The sequence below is a fragment of the Rhea americana genome, unplaced genomic scaffold, assembly GCF_003343005.1.
Source record: "Rhea americana isolate MKP2758 unplaced genomic scaffold, rheAme1 scaffold_4, whole genome shotgun sequence".
Lineage (NCBI taxonomy): Eukaryota > Metazoa > Chordata > Aves > Rheiformes > Rheidae > Rhea > Rhea americana.
In genome coordinates, this window is record NW_028186534.1 from 80,084 (window position 1) to 101,772 (window position 21,689).

Consider the following 21,689-nt stretch of genomic DNA (forward strand, 5'->3'; position numbering starts at 1 on the left):
TCTACAGAGACATTTTTCTGTCTGTGCAGCAACTGGCAGAAGGGACAAGTGTCTTTAAGGGGGCTGGGACACGCGTTAGTTTTGCAGGGAAACACATACAGCAACAAATTAGTGGTTTATAAAGGAAACTACCCTTTGCTGAGTGTACAAGAGAGCATTTTTCCAAGAAAAGCAACTCAAAAATGCCTGTCTTGCAAGGTGGCTGGCATTGCTCAGTGATGCCAGATGATGGTCCCACGCACATTTAGCTAAGTGCTATTGAGCTAGAGCATGGCGTGAAAAAGAAAAGGGGAGAAGAGAAGGATTTGGCAAAGGGGAGAGAACGAAAGCAAGAATGGGATGAGACGGGAGCAAGGGATGGGAAAACTGAAGCGGACGAGACCAGGCGCCGGGCCTTGCTGGCTGGGACCATTTTCAGGGTGTGCATGTGGCAGCCCACAGAATAAGAAGAGACTGGTTCGGTTCYGACTTTTCATACATTTTATTATAAAGAAAGGTAAGATAAGCATTGTGAACCGAATGTGCCAGGTGCTGTGAAAGCAGCACCATCAAACAAAATAAAAAATTAAAAAAAAAAATCAAAAATGCACCTTATGAGAAACTGTAATTATGCTCTCTAATCTTTCATAAATAGACAAAAATCATTGTCAGCAATTTTTAAATAGATGGACATATGGCAGAAAAAAATATAATAATGCCATACAACATGGATATAAATTGTCCATTTCTTGCTGTACAAATAATAGAAACAAGTTTGGCAGGCTTTTTTTTGTTGGTTTATTTTATACACATCTCCCTTCTATGTATAACTAAAAAATGTGCTACAATTAATATAAAATGCTCTTACTATAAAGTAAACTACTAATTTTTTTCACAAAAAAATCTTAAAGATGTCTTTAGCACAGCTCTAAAACACTTAGTAAACTACTTACAACTATCCAACAAATTATATTTTCATGATCTTTTTCACATTTTTCCTCTTGTATTTTGCCTTCTGCTCACTCCCCCCACCTAGCTAGGAATAGTTTTTATTTATTTTTTGTATTTTTTTGCCAGACATCCAAGGCCTTTGCATGTACAATATTCACACAAACTTCACATTTTCTTGCACAAAGTTTAGTGCTGTTAGCAAGTCAAAAGAGTGCATCCTCCTACTGAGCTGGCCTAATGCTTTAGGACACCAGACCTGGGCCTATGCTGCATCTAAAAGCAGTTCACTAGGAAAATAGTCTGTAGCTAAGCTGATGGCAAGCAAAAAAAATGGTGTCCTTTTTTTGTTGGTTTTGTATTTATTTATTTTTTTTATTTTTATTTTTTGTTCTTCATGATTTATGAGGTTTTGGACTTCCACGGAAAGTAGGCTTTAGAGTGCAGAAATAATAGAAGAAAACTGCTCTTAGAGCCTGGAAACAAAGCCAGCGATGAGGTGCAGTAGATTAGCTCTCTCGCCCATACGACTTGCTCGGTGCCTCTCCGGGTAGTCTGTATGATAGACCCTCTCAAGTGTCCTTCATCTGAGCCTCCTCAAAAAGACATGTTGAGTTTTAGGTGAGGTAGAGTGCCTTGTCCCTTGGCAGCATGCTGTAAGAGAAATGAAAGGCAGAAGGTGAGACGGGCAGGAAAACAGCCATAAAGTAACTTGGGAGAGCTGGCAGTGGGGACAGCTTGAAATGAGCATTTGCACAATTGGTTGCACACCAGGCTTTAGCCATGCCATGGTTTTAAGGCACTCCACAACGGAAGACATAAAGCGGTCTGCATGTAGGGACAAGTGGTGATGAGATGAACCAAGCAGAAGGCACTTACTTAAACTGACAGCCTGGCATGCTGTTAGTGCTGTAATTTTAACAGAAMGGTCTTAATCAAAAATTCCTTCCTGTAGCTTAATTTTTGCTCTTGCTGGGGCTCCAGGCAAGAGCCACGCTTTGGAGCTCAGGCCAGAACGTGAGTGCAATGCTGCTGCAGGCTCCATCATCCTGCAGTGGAAGCATCCTACCTGGACTCAGCCCCTGGCCACCAGTTCTTCTGTTCATAACTCTCTTTACATTAATACACAGAGGTTTTAAAAAGATACACTTGATTTTGAATAAAACATGTCATTTGAGTACTGTTTAACAGGTAGCAGTCTCAAAAATATGATTAAGGGGTTTATCCAAAGATAGTTGTAGGTGTCCAGGAGGATTTATGGAAACTAGATGGATGAAGAACATGGGAGACATCACTTTCTTGATGCCTCTCTAACCTCTCCTTGTCTCCCAAAATAAGTACAACCAGAAAAGCTAAAAAATCAGGAAGTGAGGGGAAAAATTTCTTTGCTCTGGTGCTTGGAGAAAGCAGGATTAGCCAGTCTTTCCCCCAGGTCTGAGGAAGACAGTAGGAGGTACAATAAACCCATGGAAGACAAGGGGTTAAGGACGAGGAATAAAGGGGTGTTAGCAAGGGATGTGCATGCTTTGTATGTCCCTGCCTTGGAGGAACTTGAAGTGATCGAGTTGTTAAACCAATGAATTTGAATTCAGGAGATCCAGGTCTGTCATAGATGGGAAACTTAGCGGAGTCAGGCAGGCACACAGCTATCACAGCTAACTTCTAACTGTTGCCTTCCCCAAACCCAAACTGTCCCTGAGGTGAGGCACTGTAGTAACTGGTATCACAACTGTTCATACAGAAAAAAATCACAAATCACATCAGCTAYGCATGTGGAGCTCCTCTCAGGGGGAGCCTTTCCTCTGAAGGTCTTCCTCGCCCTTCCTCAGCATTGTGGGAGCCGTGCTGGGACGACCCCACAGGCGGGGTTCCCATGAATATCCGTGGTACCTCATACAAGTATGCCAGTCTTCACTGCAAGGGCTCTTCTCAGCTCTCCAAGGAACCTGGCCAGCACAACCCACCAGGTAGACCTAACCAGGAGGCTTGTCAGCCTTCCCAAGATGTTTCCATATTCCACRTAAGACTGGCATATTTAATTTCCACGCGCGGTGGCCTACAACCCACCCCCAGATGTTCTTTTTTCAGGGAATACTGGAGAGAGCAATTGGATGGAGGCAGYAGGCAGTGAGCGGTATGTCCCCTCTGCTGGCTGAAGTCACCTATGTGGATTTTACTTTGAAATCCAGAAGACATTTTGATTGATTTTATCATTTATACTGATCTGATGAAAACTCTGCCTGGTCCTTAAGGGCATGTGGCCTGAAAAGGCRGCGAAGAAAATAACAAAGCTTTGGCAGATTTTGGTGTGTGTATGACTCTGAGCGGAAAAATAGAGAAACAGCAGACAACAAGGCAATCCTGTTGTTGATGGAGTGCAACGTAAACTTGACTGCACTTTGTTAATCTCCACATTTTATAATCTGCATTTAAAATGCAATCTTCCCTACTGCTCTCAGCGAAGATTTAATATCAGTGAGCAGCAGTGAGGTATTCCAATACTAAAACGTCATTAATTTTACAAAATATGGTACAGAACATTTCCCAGTACATTACAAAGTATTACCATAAATAATTGAATCCAAACTAAGTGCATTTGTGATGTTTTATCTTTGCCTTTTTACAGTGTTCATTCACTTAGTTTCTGATYTGGAATATTCACCCATTTGGAGTAGATCGCTTCATCATTAGCATGAATTATAGAGGTTCTGTGCCTCTGGATGAACTGGTTGTACACAGTTTTGCACATCTAGYCAACTCACAGCAGAAAGCCTACGATTCAGGTATGCCAGGGGACCTGCAGTTGGTGGAGATCATGGAGCCTATGTAAATCCCAGAAACTGGTGATRAACGTCATAACGACCAGACAAGCAATCGTATTTCTGAGAAACCAGGATCTTGGCAGATACTGCCTAATTGGAAAAAATGTAGTATCAGTTTTCAGGGGCAAGACCTTCCTGTAATGCTGATGCCTGCACAGGCTTCCTAAGAGCCAGTATGTGGCTCATAATTTGCWCTTGATGAGTGCTTGGATCTGATCACAGTGTCTAGGCTCTCCTATCTTTTAACCTAARGAGGGTGGGAAGAAGGGGGAGAAAAGCTGCTGAATAATGGCATCCAGAAAGAAACTAGTCCATGCCAAGAGCTGAATATCATTTTGCAATGCCAGCCTGATGCTGTCACACCCAYACGCAACTGCAGGAACACCACAACCTTGCAGCTTTCTGCTGGGCTTTCACAGCTCTCTGCAATTCCATTTGCTGACCTCCACTCAAGCTTTCAAGATGGTTAACATTTATCTGGGGACAGCAGCTATGCCAAGGAAGAATCAGCACGTGTTTATAACAGAGGCATCATGCAACACCATGTAGGGTGACTTCTTCATCAGCTCACTAAAAYAGCAGGCGTAGGCTACAGACTAGGTGAAATCCATAGGGACTTCAGGTAATACTTTGAATCATAAAATAACAGAGGCTGGAAGGGACTTCTAAAGGCTATCTGTTCCCTCTCAAAGCAGGACCAGGCTGTTCAGCATCTCCTGAATAACAGAGTGTCTTAATACAGTGCTTTCTGAAACCTGATGAATAATGTTAACTCTTGCAAATAAGATGAAGGACATGGAAAGAGGTATCTAGTTCAGTTTTATCACCAAAAATCTAGATGATAGGAGACAAATGCAAATGAATCTTGAAGACATATTATGGGTGCAAAGATTTGCAATTATAAGACAGGACAGAAGAAAAAAATACAGAGGTGCCTGGAGGAATTAAGAAAGATTTTACAGGCAATTGCAAACCAAGCTGCAACAAAAGTGAGCTAGTTCAAGTGGAGAAAGTCATTCCAAAAAAATACCTGGTACGTGGGTACCTAGGAAAGAGCAAGCATGAGAAAAAGACTGTCAGGTGAGGGAGGCTGGTGAYGAGATTAAGTAGCTTGCGATATGATGACAAGAAGTAATAAAATCTTATGTTGCAATTGCTTGTGTGGAGTGACAGTCATATATTAATCTCGAATCAGAAAACACTACTCATGTCTTTATTAATGATCTAGAATAGCTAGAGCCCAGAAAGAGCTAGAAAATTTGGATAGAAGTCACCAAACACAGCAAAATAATTAAGAATGGACAGAAGACAGACAAAGAAAAATCTAAAACTCTAACATGGTTGATTTATGAGCTAAGGAGTGTYTGCTCACAGGAACCTAGAATTTGATGGGTATAAAGGAAGAAGGATCGTTTAATGACATTTAACTTGCAGTCATAGACTGAAAAAAAAAGCTGAAGAAATTCCTCATAAAAGGATTTATTAGATGTGGAAGCACAGAGAGAAGCCTAGTCTTCTTAGTTTTACAAAAGTTTCTGGATRACAGATACAAAAGAAAATGTAAGATTAGGAAATTTTACCCCAGACAACCCAGTGTCAACGCAGGTTGGAAGCTAAAGCAGTATCAAAGTCTGACATGAAATAAAAATCGTAATCCRGAGCACCAGACAGGAGTGCTTCTGTGCTGGGGAGGTTGGTATGATCCTCTCTTTCAGGAATCTAAGACTCTACAGCTGAGCCGCATCACAACAGAAAATAATCCTTCTTCTTTCTAGACAGTTGGTGATTTTGCTCCTCAGAGTGCTGCTCTAATTGCAATTAAGCAGAATGCAGTTTTAAGGTTGAAATGGGCAATTACATGATCCAGAGATTTCCCGATTATACCTAAAACTGTGCTGATGAATCAAGCCCAACAAGATGTGCGTTCCCTTTATTGCCCAGCCTGCATTGCCTAAGTCCTGCTGTTTGCCGAGGCTGTTGAGGCACACAGCTAACCGGGCACGGCCAAATGTTCAGATCACAGCAAGGCTGTGCAGAAGAGTCTAAGTGTAACTTGGGATGTAGCTTCCAAATTAGTGCAAAATTTATGAGAGAGGCAGTACGGATGTGCAGAACGATGAGAGGCAGATATGGCCCTTGAGACAAACAGGAGCTGGAGTTCAGTAGTGAGAAGAGGGTTTGTCCTACAAATGTGTGCAGACGCTACAGGTGACACAGGATGCACTTCAGCAGCAAATACAAGGACTTAGCAGGAGCAGGAGGTGATGGTACTGCCGACATACCAGGCTTTGCAATATAAYAAGAACTTARGCTTAACAAGTCAGCTTTGAGAGTYAGGCTTCCAGCAGATCATGTCTCTCAAGTAATGGGAGATCAGCTCTTTCCTTAACAGAGAGTAGGACAGTTTTTGATGCACTAAACACTCTCTGCAGTACTGACCCACACCCATCTGAGTTCATTGCTATAATCTACTCTAATAATTAACTGGAAGTTTCTGCATAATCTGTCTGGTCTTATAATTATTTTTTCCAGGAAGCTGTGATAAACCCATGAAATTTGATATTTTTGCTGTAACAAAGGCATGAAATACATGAGCTTTGATCATGAATTGCATGGGCTCTCTGCTTACAATGCAGCCTTCGAGCAGGATGTTAAAGAGCTTGTTTTAGCAACAAAACTCAGTCCTGCATACGTTAGCATTTCATCTTTCTGAGTGTCCCCAGTCTCCTGCTCTCCACCTGGCTCTGTAAGCCCTGTATGCTGCTTGGGCTCCACTGGGATTTGCAGAGGGAATCGAGTGTTTTCCAAAAAGTGCTCTGACCATGCCAGCATCCTGCCTTGGAGGCAGTCCCAAAGCTGAATGGCAGTCCGCGGGGTGGAGGCTGGGTTGCTGCCACTTGGTTTCAGACCTTTGTCCTGCACTGAAAGAAGATGCTTCCCTTCACCTTGGCACCTAGTTCAGCTCTTTTGGGTCATGGTGTTACTCTGGCTTCAGCACCTTAGTATTCACATTTTCCTAATTAAATCTGAGTATCTAAACTAAGGACCTACCACTTGTGGGATCCACGAAYGTTCAGGGCCCCTGAGCACCCAGGCTGCAGGACCACGGCTGACCTCCTAACTACTGATACTCATTTCGAGTGGGCTAATTTCAATGGGAGCTGCCTTTGCCCAGCACCTCTGGAAATGAGGGTCCACAGGCCTTAAACCTCCAGGTGGATTTAGCACTTTGACCATAGCACCTAGAACGATTTTTCTTAAGAAGTGCCAAACAGGTTCCTTCTTTAGGGTTGTCTGTGGCAATTTCAAGGACTGTGCAGTGTTTCCCTGCAGAACCTGGATAATCCATGTAGCTGCGCACCCTCACGCCGGCAGACAGCGGAGCRTATTCTAATGGCTCGGCGCAAGTTATGTATTTCCCTCAAAGAACTAAATGTCTGTACTGTCCGTGCCCAGCCCAGCAACTGTAAGTGCAGTGCTGGCACAGACGGCAGCTAGAGTCTGAAAAGGCTGGGAGCTCGCTATTATCTCGAACGAAAGCGCGATGTTCCAGTACAGCATTGCACTCCAAGTAAATCACACAATACCCAGAGAGCTACCAAGCTTCCTTCCCCACCTGCTCTCAGAGCAAGCCACGTGCCTGTTTTACAGAGCACAACAGCAGTCTCAGAACTATCACGGCTGAGCTCTGGTGCCAAGAGCAGTGGATTAGGCAGAGGTTGGAGTGACTTTCACCCTTCCACCGTTCCCCAACTTTGGTGACTGAGACAATTCCAYTATTTTTTATTTCTCAGGGAACTGGAACATCACTGAAGTGACCCTCATGCTGCCCCATTCATGTCAGAACTAGGGGTAGTAGGCTTCAGGGGCCGTTTCCTGCAAGAAGCAGAGAACTGAAGCGTGGTGTGGCACTTGGGAAGATAAGGCTTTGTACCCTCCCATGGTTAAACCCCAAAATGGATAAYGGGCCCACTGCTAGAGACACTAGAGGAGATCTTGGCCTCAGATACAAAGGCAATTATTTTAGAAACACGATAGTGTAGATACGGCARAACTCCTTCAACCCCCACCACGTCCAGGGACTAAGCTCTGTGTAAAGCACACATCCACAAAACGTGAAGCTCATCGAATAAAGTTTAGTTTTCTCAAGCAAGTAGCAGACCAGCAAACCAGCTCTGCTGGCTGCACTGAGCAGACTCTGCCGACCAACCAGCGGGACAATYTGGCAAGCATTTGTAAAACACTTATTTCCAGGGCTCAATGCACCAAAACCTCACAGGACTTGGATTTTTTTTTCTCATTTTTTGTGTGTGATGGCTACAGTGGGTCCAGCATGCATAACAGGAGCAGACTGGGCCTCCCTGTCCTGCTCTGGAAGGAAATATGTCAAACTTCCTTTGCTTATAGGACAGAAACACAAAGAAATGGAAAGTCCTTCATGCCCAATGAAGAAATCTGTGATTTTCAAACTACCTGCTTATACRGTATCATTTCAGTGAGAAGAGGAAATCTTGAGTTTCATTTATCATAATTAACCTATCAACCTGCTGTAGATTTTAGGTCAGAGTCTCAGCTGCTGTAAATTGTCAGACTTCCAGCAATTTATAAACACTATGTTTCCTGTATTTTCTAGTTAAAAGATGCTGATCAATTTGGCTTGGAGGAGGATGAAAAAACTCAGCAGAAATTGCTTCCGCAACTCAGCAATGGCTGAGTGATGCCCAATTATCTTTAGGCCTGCGACTCAAGTGATTCCTTTCAGGCTTCTGAAGAAATGGAGCACCATGACATTAAAAAGAAATGCAAATTGTTTTCGTAGCATGACATTTTCATGTTTTTATCACCCATCCTTTCCTGAACTTAGTTACAGATGATTGTGCGTTCAGATAATGGAAAGTGCATTAGCAATATTYTGTTTTGTCTACTGGCCTGCAGTGGTTAATCCCACACTCTCTGCTAGGGTAGTCGTTGTCCCAGTCAGTGCTTCCTGGAGGATTTGATGCACCAGGCGAACGGGGTCCAACACTGTTTGGAAACTCAGGCGAAATATGTGAAAAATCCTGTGGGATGGAAAAGAAAGGAAGGGTTACGTGTGCACACACAGGTAGAAGAAACAGAGGCTCTATTAACATTGCATAAACACATTTACTGCCCAGAGAACACTGCAGTGCAGAAGCACCTGGAGTGCTTACGCAGCTGGGGAGCCCCATGGAAAGCAGGGGGTCCAGGCTCAGAGCATGGTGGGACCTTGCACAACGTCAGTTGTTGCAAGCAGGTGTCAATGCAGCAACATCTGTTTTACATCTCCATTTCCATCTCATGTTTTTCAGGAGCTTCCCTCCCAGGGGATTTGGGGAAACGGCTGCAGAACGCACATGGCCACCAAGGCCTTTGCATCAGCATTCTGGCAATCACAACCATTTTTCCACTTCAAGCGCAGCTCTCTTTGCAGTAATCCRTCAGCCCATCATATTGTACAATAACAAGGTAAGGAAAACCCACACAAGCAATATTCTCTCCATCAGCTGTCGCTGCTGGCAATTTAACAAGGACTCTGGGAGACTGTCTGATCTGAAAGCCAATCATAGTCCTGATTGTTTGAGGCCAGCCTAATTAGGTAAGATTAGGCAATGTATACGAATAATAAGTCAAGGTAGTTACCTGCTCAGAAATATGATTTCCTCCAAARCACCCAAATGAAGATACTGTGGGTTTTTTATACTTGATTTTTTTAACAAACATACATGCAACAAAGCTTCAAAAAATGCTGCCCATAGCAACAACAAACACCCCAATTAAAGTGATTATGAGGACCTCCTTTCATGCCTATTTCTGGATGTAGGCTATCACTGATGTTTACAGAAGTCACTTTTACTTAGGTATAGGCAAAACAGAACCACTATGCTGCAAAAGCTATTTGAGAGAGCCAGGGTAGGTTAGAAACTAAAATGTGATCTAGGATCTGACCTTCCCAGGTGTGGAATGTCTTCTTATTATGGTCAAGGATAATTGTGCTTCGAGTTCCCTCTCCTTTTATTTTATTCCACTGCAATGTAGGATCCCAAATTAATAATTTATGCTTTCTCAAAGTTAGTCTCATAACTGAATGAGTCAAATTATGGTGAAAAAGCTTTGTTCGGTGCTAAAGTACTTTCTGAATTTTGTGATATGTATCTAGTAAGCATGTGAAACAAATTATTCAAACAGCTGGGTGAATAAAAACTGTACTTTTAACAGTACAGTTAAAAGCATCATCAAGTAAATTATAYCAGCTGTGAATTTCAGAGCATATGTCCTCCACTATGAATAGTTTGTCCAGTTCATATTGCAGATGGATAAACTCTGGAAATCACTAATTTCTTTCTTTGTATCCTGGCGTGCTCTCTATAGGGCATGGGGAGTGCTTTCTGCGATTGACAGTTTTTCCTCCTGATATATTTTCTTAACACTGAGCTTAAAGGAGAGAAAACTTGACACCGCAGACCGAATCCTCTGACTGTGGGCTACTAGGCAAGCTTGGACGTCACCAAGAATGGTTTCCTTGAGCAGGTTTTACACATTCATCAGACAGTTCTCTGCAATTTGTTTTGTTGTTATGCTGGTAATATTAAGCTTACATTTCATCCTTGCAGCTCTCTACCACAACAAGGATTTTCTCCTATTGCTAGGCAGCTCCAGGAAAAATTAATAATTTTACATTTTGTTTTTTATAGTTCTTCTCTCCTTTTTGTCTTCCTAGGGGTAAAGCCCACATAGATCCCTGCTATTATCCCATGATCTTCCAGCCCTTCCTTCTCTTAGTGATGTCATGAGAGGGGGCCCTGACTACCCAAGCCATCGCTTCAGATGATCATCGCACAAATCCAGAGGGACCCTACAGACAACACTGGAGGACTCTGCACACAAGCATCTTCTCCTGGGACAACTRCAATTCCTGAGGCGTCCCACACTGGCTGAGTCTCCACGCCTTGGGAAAACTTTCTCCATGGGGGAGGGGACATGGTGCAGCTCATGTTCTACAACCTCTTTCTCTTTTAGAGCAGTGCCTAAGAGCCAGAGCACTTACCTGCTGCCCTGGAGGTGAAGAATTCATTGGGGGCTGTACCTGTAGTGCCATGGGAGGAGACAGGATGGATTGCTGTGGGACCTGCTGCATATTGAGTGATTGGTTGAGGATGGAGCTCTGCGGATGGTGCAAGGACAGCTGCTGGTGAAGAGGAGGGCTGATTTGGAAAGATGGAGGTGGGGAGGCACTGATGCTGGGCAACATGGGTTTGGAGTTGAGGGTCCTGGAGAGGCTGGGGTGGGGGTGTCCACGGTAGTTCTGGAGGTCCGATGGGGACAGGAATGATCCTAATCCAGGATAAGGTGACGAGGCCTGCGGTGGCATGGTATACATGGGCTGTTTTGGTGGGATCATTTTTGAAGGTTGATTGGTTTGGGCACTTTTYGTCTCACCTTGATCGGCAGAGCTCTGTGGGAAAAGAGAACAGAGGCTGAACAAAGCGTTCCTTTCCAGCCACGCAGAGAAAGCTTGTAAGAACAAATGAGAAGCAGGGATTATGGAGAGAGGCCCACATGGAGCTTGTGCTGATCATGGTGCAAAACCCTATTCCTCAATCCCCTTTTCTTTTTATAATACACCCAGTCCTCCGTCAGATGCATAGACCAGGGCTAGTATACGCTCTTCTCTTCTTTCCTATGGCAAATGCCTCCAGCTGGCTCTGCTCCCTCACGTCCAGGCTGTGGTTCCTGTTCTTGTCCCACCCAGGCCTGTGCAGGCATTTCTAGTGCTATGCCTAGTTATGTTAAAGCAGGCTGGCTGCAGTATTCAGACCCTGGAAATTAAAGTCCAGTAACTGAACCATGGATTCGGCAGAGACTAGAGCACAGGAGAGGCATTAAACAGCATGSAGGCAAACTGTCTGCCTACAGTTCATTCCTCGGGTCCAAGGAGGTGGGTGACAGAATCACTTTCTCTTCCAATAAAGGACAAATGGGATTGTAAAATTCTGCCTTCTTAATCTTGTGCATTCCTGCAATCCTGACAGGGTTGTGCAATGTACAACACAATGATGGCCTCATCTCTGCAGGGAAAGGAAAGAACAACATGACATTTTCTGGCTTGGTCAATGAGTTTTTTTTTTCCTGAGATGGGCCCTATAGAGATACTCCGGATCCTTTTTCTCATCCTGCAGTAGGGAACACACTGTGCTGTTTTACTCAAAACAAAGTTGCACTTCTCCAAAGGAGCGATCACTAAAGAAACTGAGTAAAAAAAAAAAAAAAGAAAAAAGAAGCCAAAAACCTTCTCTATCAACTCACCGCATTCCTCCCAGAAGATAATTAGATCAGTAACGAGAATGGGCAAACACTAGCTGTTCTCTTACTACAAGTCATTTCCCCTGTGTCTGAATGTCCAATTGCCCGCTCAGGGCGCCCTCCAATTTTGCTCCTCACTGCCTTCAGACTAGCTCTTTCTTAGGATGCTGCCAGCRGTTATTTCTGCAGACACACAGGAGTCCCAGGTGTGCCAGATCTTGGCAAGGGGGCTATGAAACAACAAGGGCACTTTTCTTAAATTGGATGCCTCTCCAAGAGACAGAACACCTACAACCTCCTAAGTATCTTCAATCAGAGATGCTCATCCTCAGCATTTCCTAAAATCAAATTTCTGATGTAGCAGAGGCACATGCATGTCACTAATATCTTCTACATGTGCAGAAGCCTGTACCCCTCCGCTTGCCTCCAGTAAAGCACTTTACTGCAAGCAACCCTTGGAAACTGTGCTGTGACTCCATGCGCTCCACACTAACCAACCCACGGCGTGGCAATAGGTGTCCAGGGTAGGACCCTCACAGGTTTCCAGAAGGTCCAGGAAGACCTTATAARCCCATCACATGAAAAGTAGTCCTTCCATCCCCTTTTCAAATATCTGGCCTTGCTTCTCTTCTGTTTGCCAGTTCAGGCAGCTATGGTGCTTGTACAAAGGCTTTATGTCTTCAGATCCACCACCATATCCTCATGGATCCTGCAGATGGTGGCAACCAAATGTGATGATAACATATTGCAAATATGACATAGTACCAAGGTGAAGAAGATTGTCTTAGASGGGAAAACAACCTAATACACATACTCACGTGTGTGCACGTGTACACAGTATCCCCAAGTGCTGTCTGACACTTTGCTGATGATTTCAAAGCATCCACTGGGTATGCAGATGTTTATTGGTGACTCTCCTCCCAATGGCCGAGGAGGCTTGGGGAGCTGGGGGATGAGTTGTCAGTGGGACCTGTGTGCCGCACTCCCTCCCGCTCGCATGTCACTGCCCTACCTGGACACGCTAAGCTGTCTGCACACTGGCTCGTTCAGAGGCCTCTCCTTGCAGCAATAATTTCTCTGCCTGTAAAGGTTTTCACTTCTAAGAGTATTTAAATACGAAAATCACGCTTTCAAACTCTTGCTCTAAACCCTCCACAACAGTGATTACCGCTTCCTGGCTGTATGTGGAGATACCATGTCTCTGTACTGTACACAGCACGAGCAGAATACCAATATCAGAATATCCAGCAAAGCTAGTCTTACATCCAGCAGTGCAGTTATGAATCTTTTTAAACACTTAACTCAATGAAAGCGACTTAGATTATTTCCTTTTTGACCTTTTCGCCATAGCAGTTAACCTTCAAGTGCAGCTGAGTTAGGAAAGGCTTCTGAGGATGCTGTCCAGGGCATGAAGCTCATGTTTATCTCCTCGGTAATTACATTCCCCTTTCAGCGATTTGGCTCACTTTCACAATTCAGTGCGACCCTGTGCAGCAGGAACGGCATGGGTGGCTTGGAGAGGGCTCTGTTTCATGCAGCRCAGCCTGGCTGACTCTCCACATACCACCCGGGAGCAAGGCTGCTCCCTGCTCACCGAGGAAGCCCTATCCCACCACCCCAGCTGGGATCCAAGATGGGCCAGTGCCTTCCTTGGGATGGTGTATCATATACAGCCAAAATGCACTGCTGCCCAGGCAAAACTTTGCTGCCTTGCCAAATATTAGGCAGCCAAGTGTCATGAGGGGACAGAGGCGTCTCCACAGCCCCATTTTCCACGCAGTGCTGATGTGTGTGGTCAGGMTCTCCGAAGCTCTTTAGCCAAGGCCACGTGCCTGAGCCAGGAGCAATCRGGCTGCAGCTCCTCCAGAGCCGTTTGACTGACTGCAGTGCATGTATGATATGAACTGTGCTTCTGCTAGAGCCCTGGACTCAGGACATATAYGCCAGCCTAGCACAAAAAACAGAGGGAACTGAGACCAGCAAAGGCAACCAAACAGCTAACAGTGGAAGGGGACTTCACAGCACATTCAGGGAGCAAGGACCAGACACCGCATTTAGACACCCAAGTACCATTCTGCAATTCAGGGCAGCCAGGGAGTAATAGCACTGCTCCAAGTGTGCCCAGGAGCTGTGAGCATGCCGAAAACCCCATAAAGGCTCAGTGGTTCTGTGGGCTTGCATACAGCCAAACACAGCAGAGCTGTTCCACTGCTCTGTCCAAGACACCCCAACAGAGATGCTCTCATCATCTGAGASCATGACTCCTTCCTTGAAAAGTAACAGCTGAATGTGCAGCAGCAACAAGAACCAGGTTTGAGGAGTAAAGCCATGAAGGATTAAGGCATGCAGGAGATAGCCATAAGAGCTGTCAAGCTGTTGGCTCTAACATCTTGGTGCTCTCCTGGAGCTCATGTTCCAGGAGAGGTGGGGACCTTCACTGTCTCCCCTCCTTCTTCTCTGTCCTTCCTCAGATACAGTCCTGGCTTTTGTTTTCAGTCAGAAGGTAAAACTAACTCACCAACCCATTTGCTCACACAGAAGTGAACAGCTTTGACTGCAGTGCTCAGCAGAAATTGCAAAGATGACTCAGAGCTGGGAGGAGAGATTAGCTGTTTCCTCATGACAAAGCCCAGGCTTTTCCATCTAAAAAGGGAGGTCCCAGCCCTGTTCAGCAGGGCTGTCATAGCTTCAGGTTATAGACAAATTCCTTCCTAGGCTGATTCTTCTTGCACATTCATCACTGGTAATAAAGCCTGCACTGCTCCATCCAGTGTGGTACCATGGGCAGGTCTGTCACACCAGCTCTCATCACAGTGGATGTAACCCTAGCCCCTTTCCCATGCCAGGGTGCACCTACAGAGCTAGAATCACRAACTATGCTCCGAAACAACATATGTGCCTAGACTACAGCAGGCAGTAGGACGCTGGCCCCTGATTGCTCCACAGCCCAAGGTCTGCTTAGCAGAGCTGCTAGCTCTAGGTTGGCAAAAAAGCCCATGGCCAAYGGACCAATGTGGCAGAGTCACATGTTCCAGTGCAAGAGACCAAACCTAGTCTTCACACTGTGGAAGACCATATCAACAAAAGAGATGTCCAGCTGCCTGGAATACAGCGTCTATCCTGGGGGCTGAAGCAGAAGACAGGAGAACCAGCACAGACAGCAAGCAAAAGGAATGGGACTGAGAGGGAAGTAGAGAAGTGGTGGATCCAGCTCCACCTCACACCTAGGTTGGCATTCAGCATGAGATACACTCAGGTATCCAAGACAGTCCCAGGGACTGGTGATAGCAGAGCTCCTGGGGCCCTGCAGGGCAAGATACACCAAGGCACCTGAAAAGGCTACAAAAGCCAGATCGATGCAGGCAAATGCAGCCTTCCAGGGGATGTGTGTCACTGAGCTGGCGTCTGAGCTGCCACCACAGCCCACGCAGGCCACTGGTGCCTGGCGGCTMCTGGAACTGCACTACTGAAAAAAGGCACTTTTGGTCAATTAATTATTTTGCTGAGCTCCACGTTACTGGAGCTGACTCTTGCACAACGTCCTTAGGGTGGGGAAAACGAATGTGACTGGGAAAACTGGGAAAGGACAGATGGGCTCACTCTGCTGTTCCATGCCCAGCCCAGACTCRGTGTAGAGCTCCCAGGCATGCAGGGATGCTTTGGTGCCCCATGGGTTCGCGGCGCATGCATGTTAGATCCTACAGCCTCAGGAGAGGCTCATGAGCCTCTCTCATGTAAACTCAGCGCCCTGTTACCAACAAGGCTGCTGATCCTGATCAGCCAGGGCTGGAGCTGGAGATCGTTTCCAGACCCCCTGGCAGGGGAAAGGATTGAATCCCTGCAGCTGGTGACAGAAGAGCAGCCCATGTAGACACGCATCCCGGAGCCGGCGCTGGGGCGGCCGTGCGGGGCTGGCRCGAGCCCAGCCTCCCAACGCCGCGCCATGCCGCGAAAAACGAGATCTTCTTTCGGTTTGCTAAAGGGCAAAAAAGCAATCCCAGCGCGTGCGCGCGCGCTGTGTCAGCTCAAACCACGCCACRGAGCATTTCATTTAGCTCCTACAGACGGTAGTTAACATTGATATTAGTTTTGATAGCACAGTTACAGTGTATTTCTTATAAACTCGCTCCTCCCCAGAGATTCGCGAGAGTTGCAACTAATTTATCATTGCCACATCCAGAGAGACGCGTGTAGGAAACGCAGTGTCTGTTACCTTGGAAACCAAGCTGGCCCGGTAGGCTGCCAGGGCTTTTAGATACTCCTTCTTCGCCGCCTCCGTCTTCCTCTTATATGCCTGAAAGGACCAAACAATGAATAATAATTAATAAAGCAAAGTAGGGTGCTGCTCGGCCTCACCTTCTCCGCGGGAGCCACCATCCGCCGGGCGACGTTGCAGCATCGTGGGAGCGGGGCCAGGGCCAGGGCACACAGCTGAGCAATAAACTCCTCGTTTCCACTCATTGGAGAGAAATTTACCCCAAATAAAGCCTTTGCATTTGAACAACCTGGAGATTTTAGAGGTGTTTCAGTCCAGAGCTGAGCGTTTTCTGCCTATCTAGAGAGATATATGTGCACGTTTGCTGTAGCAGGCGTCACCTGATGGAAGAACTAAGCAGAACTTTGTCTGCTGGCAGGTTGGTGCCTCCAGAGCTCCTGAGGCCACCAGACAAGCCATGGCCCAGAAGTGCTGGAAAGTGCTATCTCTGAAAGGACCTGCTCCTCACCTGCCCTGCCAGAGACCATGGCCTCAAAAACGAGGCCCCTTTCTACCAGGGGTTGCTGGGCTGTGATTAGAAGCCATCATTTCACCAAAACACTGGGGTGACGTCTTGGTGGGGAGTGTTTGTCTGTGGGTGGGCAGGAACCAACACAACTTTTATAGGGTGAAATCAATGAAATCACTTCCCGATGGGAACAAGGAGAAAATCTGACCCAGGTTCTTGTAGGAGCACGTACAAGACCCGGGTCAAAATCCCCAAATAATGAGATTGGCTTAAAAARTGGTGAGACTTCCCAAAATTCTAAACTATCAATGCATTTGCTTGGCCTTCCAGTTAATAAGCCATTAGAGCTCACATTCTCCAGCTTTTCTCTGCAATCCTGACAGCTGGGAAGTCCTTTCCCTTGGCATATAAAAGCAGAGATTTTTGCCTAATCTTATGACTCTGGGAGCTGGGGCTTACACAGAAACAGCAAATATCAGGAGAGTTTGCTACTAAAAAAAAAAAAAAAAAAAAAAAAAATAAAAAAAAAAAAAAAAAAAAAAAAAAAAAAAAAAAAAAAGGAGAAACTTTGTAAGAGTGAGTTATTGTTTATTCTTCATTCTCTCCCCTGTAATGAGATATGCTTCACTATAGATTCATAGTGCTGGTCTTATTTCTGTCCAGAGTTTGGTCCCCCATGTATGTAAAAATAACACAGTAATCCAGCCTGTCTCAAGCAGAATGATTCCCCATGGGGTAAAACAGATTAAACTGAGCAAGCGAGCAGAATATTTTAAAATGGAAGAAAAAATTCAGCAAAAGGAAGAAACTTCTGAAAAAAACACCCACTAGCCCTCTCCTGTTCTGGAAAGTCAAAGCCCTCATCAAGAAGAGGAAATAAAGTTAATTTCAATTAGAACAGATTTGCATACATTTAATTCTGCTTGAAAACAACGACAGCTTTACAACAATCGATATGCTGAAGTCTGCGGGGGATACTGAGCGGCTTTCCGCTGCAAATTTCCCTGCGGATGCCATGCCTTGGAGACCCACTGCTCGAGCGGATGGACTACCGATATTCCTAAATTTCGGCAAGAGGGGGTCAGCCAGGACTGGCGCACCCGCAGCTCCGGCTCCCTCTGCACCGCGAGGGTCCCGGGTGCCGAGCAGAGCTGCAGGACGGGGCAGCGCTAGTAAAAGCACRGTCCTGCCCGGGGCGAAGCCCCAGTGGTGCCGCCAGCTCCCGGGGCTGCTGCTGCACTGCCCATGCCCCACGCCAGGGCCATGCTCGTGGGTTACGGGCAGGGGGACCGTCCACGCTGCGCATGGCTCTGAGACGAATGGTTAAAACTTGCTCCAAGCAAGCGCCTTTCCTTGCCAGAACTGTATTTAGCATCGTTCTTGCATTACGCTTTCGTAGCTTTGCACCATCTCACGGYGCCTGCCGTGGTAGCACCTAACATTCCTATCAGGTACCGACACCTGAATATGAAAYGATGTTCCAGCGATTAAGCACTTCACTTCTTTGAATTTAAGTTTTAAATCATTGCAGATAAATGCTATTAAAATTGATTGAAAAAATCTTATTTTCATTGCTAAATCAGGGAGACTCGACTCCTGTAATGGAACATTTTGATCTGACACACTGAAACTCTAAAGTGGTAATTTTCTAAAAGGGAATGTTGTCATACGTTTGTCTTCTGCGTTATAGTATTTAGGAAGTATTATATTTGTTCCATTCAGAACAAAATTGCATTTTAAAATGTCAACCCGAAGAAGAGCTTGCCTGTGAAAAGCAACTATTTCTTCAATTCATACCAGCCGCCCTAATAAAGGCTATTTCCTTTCTCTACAGTCCTTGCTTCACTTACGTCCTTAGACCATCATAGCTGCACCAACGCTACCGCTACGGCATTGACTGCAAAACAGAAATGCGGGCTTTCCATCAGCTCTACTTATAACAGATGCTCTTAAACGCGGCATGATGCCTGCACGACAATGAAATATGAATTCCTATGTCTCAGGCCAGGAAAACGATGGCCATGGCTGGGTCCTGATGAATTGAAAAAGTATTTGTTTTCTTTCTCTGTAACAGCAAAATACYAAGAGGGGATTTTTCTTTCTTTCTTTTTTGCTCAGGATAGTAGGAAATCAACGTATGCAATAGCTGTGCGGAGACAAATTCAGGTATAAAGAAGGCTCGCCCAGAGAAAAACAGCAATTTATGACTGCGGACAGTGAGAGGGAAGGTAAATTAGACATGCTTAACCTAAATGCAAATAAATAAATAAATAGATTCTGTACCTATCACCATCGCAGCTGCTTGTCTCTTGTGTTACATCCTTTTTTCCACCTCTCCTCTGTTCAGTCATTTGACACTGAGCGGCCGGGGCCGGTGGGAGAAGCCCATGTTAAATTTCCTCCAACACTCTCCCAAATCCAACTAATTCCAGGCTTCCCGAGACAGGTGTGGTCTGTCTGTTTTGGGACCATCGGTAGGTTTCTCCTCCCAGGACTCCTTCAGTCTTCCCCAGAGTGCGAGGAAGCTTTGTGCACCCATTAAGTGCTGTGTCCACGATCTTTAACAGCTAAAATGTAGCCCACCATTTTGCAAACACAGGGCTTGCATGCAAACAGCAGATCCTAGCAGAACCTCTCATGAATCCTCTGTGTACAAGGAGCTTTACAGCAGTATTTATAACCTTTTAAAATTTTAATTTAAACATTGACAAAACCATGTTACTTTCTAATTAAATCATATTTTCTCCCAGGGATTTTAATTTCTAAGTAATTTATCAGATTTAAAGATCCTCAAAACATTTTGCATATTTTCCTTTCTAACCTGCCATGCCCGCTGATTTATTTTTCTTATTTGCAAGCAGGAGGATTCATTAGTCATTAAAGGAGTGGGTGGGTTGGGGGGGAGCAAAAATGGTTAGTGATTATGAAAACAAAAAATCAGAGCTGTAAGAAGCATATGTTGGGATCGTAATCCTGACACCTCTGTGTCTCAGCAAAGCAGCTAGTAATTGTACCGTAATGAAATGTTCTTGTTTGATAACCAGTTAATTAGAGAAGACAATTATTCCAAACCCTGCTGACGCCCACGGATCTGCTCCGTGTCGCGCAGACACAGAATGACAGGAGTAGCTGTTATCAGTAACCTCTGCATCCCAGCCTGGCTGCTTTAAAAGGAACATTATTTTCTAATCCAGGAGAAGGATGAAAGGAACCCAAACTCTCCCCCAAAACCACTCTCTTGCTACACCCAAGGGTTTGCCTTGATTTTACAAGGACAAAGTCAACTGATCTCAAGTGCAAAGGCATTAGCTGGAAGCCTAMATTGAGTTTTGGGCATTTTGCTTCAAAGAAGAGAAGGACCAACCCTGGACAGTCCATAGTAGAGATGAAAGGTGTAATAAAGGTCATCAGAAAGAGAGCTGGAAAACTCAGTTTATTTAGTTAGGAGGCAAGAAGACTGAAAGGAGACCACAGTCTCCAAGTACAGTACAAGAGAGAAGCAGGCAATAAACAATTCTCAACATCTACTGCAGATAGGAAAAGAAGCAATAAGCTTAAATTGTAACAAGGGAAATGTTGGCTAAGCAAGAAGAAAGAGTTCCTAACCGTAAGGATAATTAAGCACTAGACGAGATTGCCTGGGGAGATGTGTAATCTCCACCACTGAAGGTTTAAGAACAGATTAGGCACACATCCATCAAGAATGGCTTAAGYAGAGATGATCCTGACTTCAGGCAGCAGTATGGTTTGGTTGACCTCCTAAGTCTCTCCTTGCCCTCCTTTCTATGATTCCAATTGTTTTTCTTTTCTTTTTTTTCCTCAAATGTCCAAATTTGGATTTTATTTGGCTTGAAAATCTGGAGGGTTTTTCTTGTAACTATTACCCACTTTCTTTCAAGATAACTCCTGGGAGCATCAGAATGTATGACTTTTTGATATATGATGACTTCAAAGCGCATCCTTATTGCAAGGAGGCRTCTGTCACACTACCTTCTGCTTTGTATTTGGCCTCTACATAGTCATCTGAAATGCATACAGAATATATGGCTACATCACCCTCTTATTCCCTTCCAACTTTTCCTCACCTCCTTGCTCTCTTTTCAATATTACACTTAATCCCTTCTTGAGGAAGGCTCAATCTGACCTTCCCCCATTAAAAGTAACTAACTAAAGCTCCAATCAGGTCAGAAGAGCAGTCACACACCCATGGGAGCAGGCTCAGGGAGCTCCCACAGAGATAGCCACACACAGCAGCAAGACTGGTTTCCCTCAGAGCATGGCCCTAGAGCAGGATGTTTGCCTCTGCCTACATCTCTGCACATTTCTGTTAGTCTAAGCCCCAAATGGCCCAGTCCCAAGGCCTACAATCTTAGGCACATCTGACACTTGTCAAGGATGCCCATTAGGAAGCTGCTGTTCAAGTTCTCCATGGCCTCAAGCCTTCCCAKCTAGGGAATGGGAGCGCTGGAGCATCTGACTCCCCTGAGGACATCTACATGGAAGGCTCTACTCATGCAGTTTTAGGAGCGCTACCATCATAACCCCGGATGGAGAAACAACTTTGTGAAGTAATTCTTTGGAGAATAAAGGGACAAACTCATACGCAATTGTTAACTATCACTGACTAAAGTTTTCTGAAAAAAAAATTGCTTTCCTCTGACATGACTTCATTGTGTCACTGGCATATAAGTCACATATCACTCCATGCGCCTGACACATGCATATCCCAAGGACAACACACAGAAGGTGGCAGCTTGCAAAACAAAGCAGAGGAAGAGCTGTCTCTTCCCCCTCTGATGGGGGAACCTCTGATGATGTGCATCCTCCACACCTCTGATTATGCTTTCCTAGAAGAGAATTCACTCTTCTAGAGTTGTTTTTAAGAGCAGTCACT

The 21,689-nt window shown here is 45.1% G+C and overlaps 1 protein-coding gene across 1 annotated transcript in view; it reads right to left on the reverse strand.

The window, feature by feature from the left end:
• Positions 1-511: 511 nt before the first annotated feature.
• Positions 512-21,689, reverse strand: part of TOX2 (TOX high mobility group box family member 2) — a 135,061-nt gene continuing 113,883 nt past the window's right edge. The window contains exons 6-9 of the mRNA XM_085313908.1: positions 16,285-16,365; positions 10,816-11,223; positions 8,679-8,809; positions 512-1,581 (exon numbers count right to left, since the gene is read on the reverse strand). Coding sequence (XP_085170034.1) covers positions 1,545-1,581; positions 8,679-8,809; positions 10,816-11,223; positions 16,285-16,365 — 657 coding nt within the window. The 3' untranslated portion in view covers positions 512-1,544. The remainder of the gene's footprint in view (positions 1,582-8,678; positions 8,810-10,815; positions 11,224-16,284; positions 16,366-21,689) is intronic.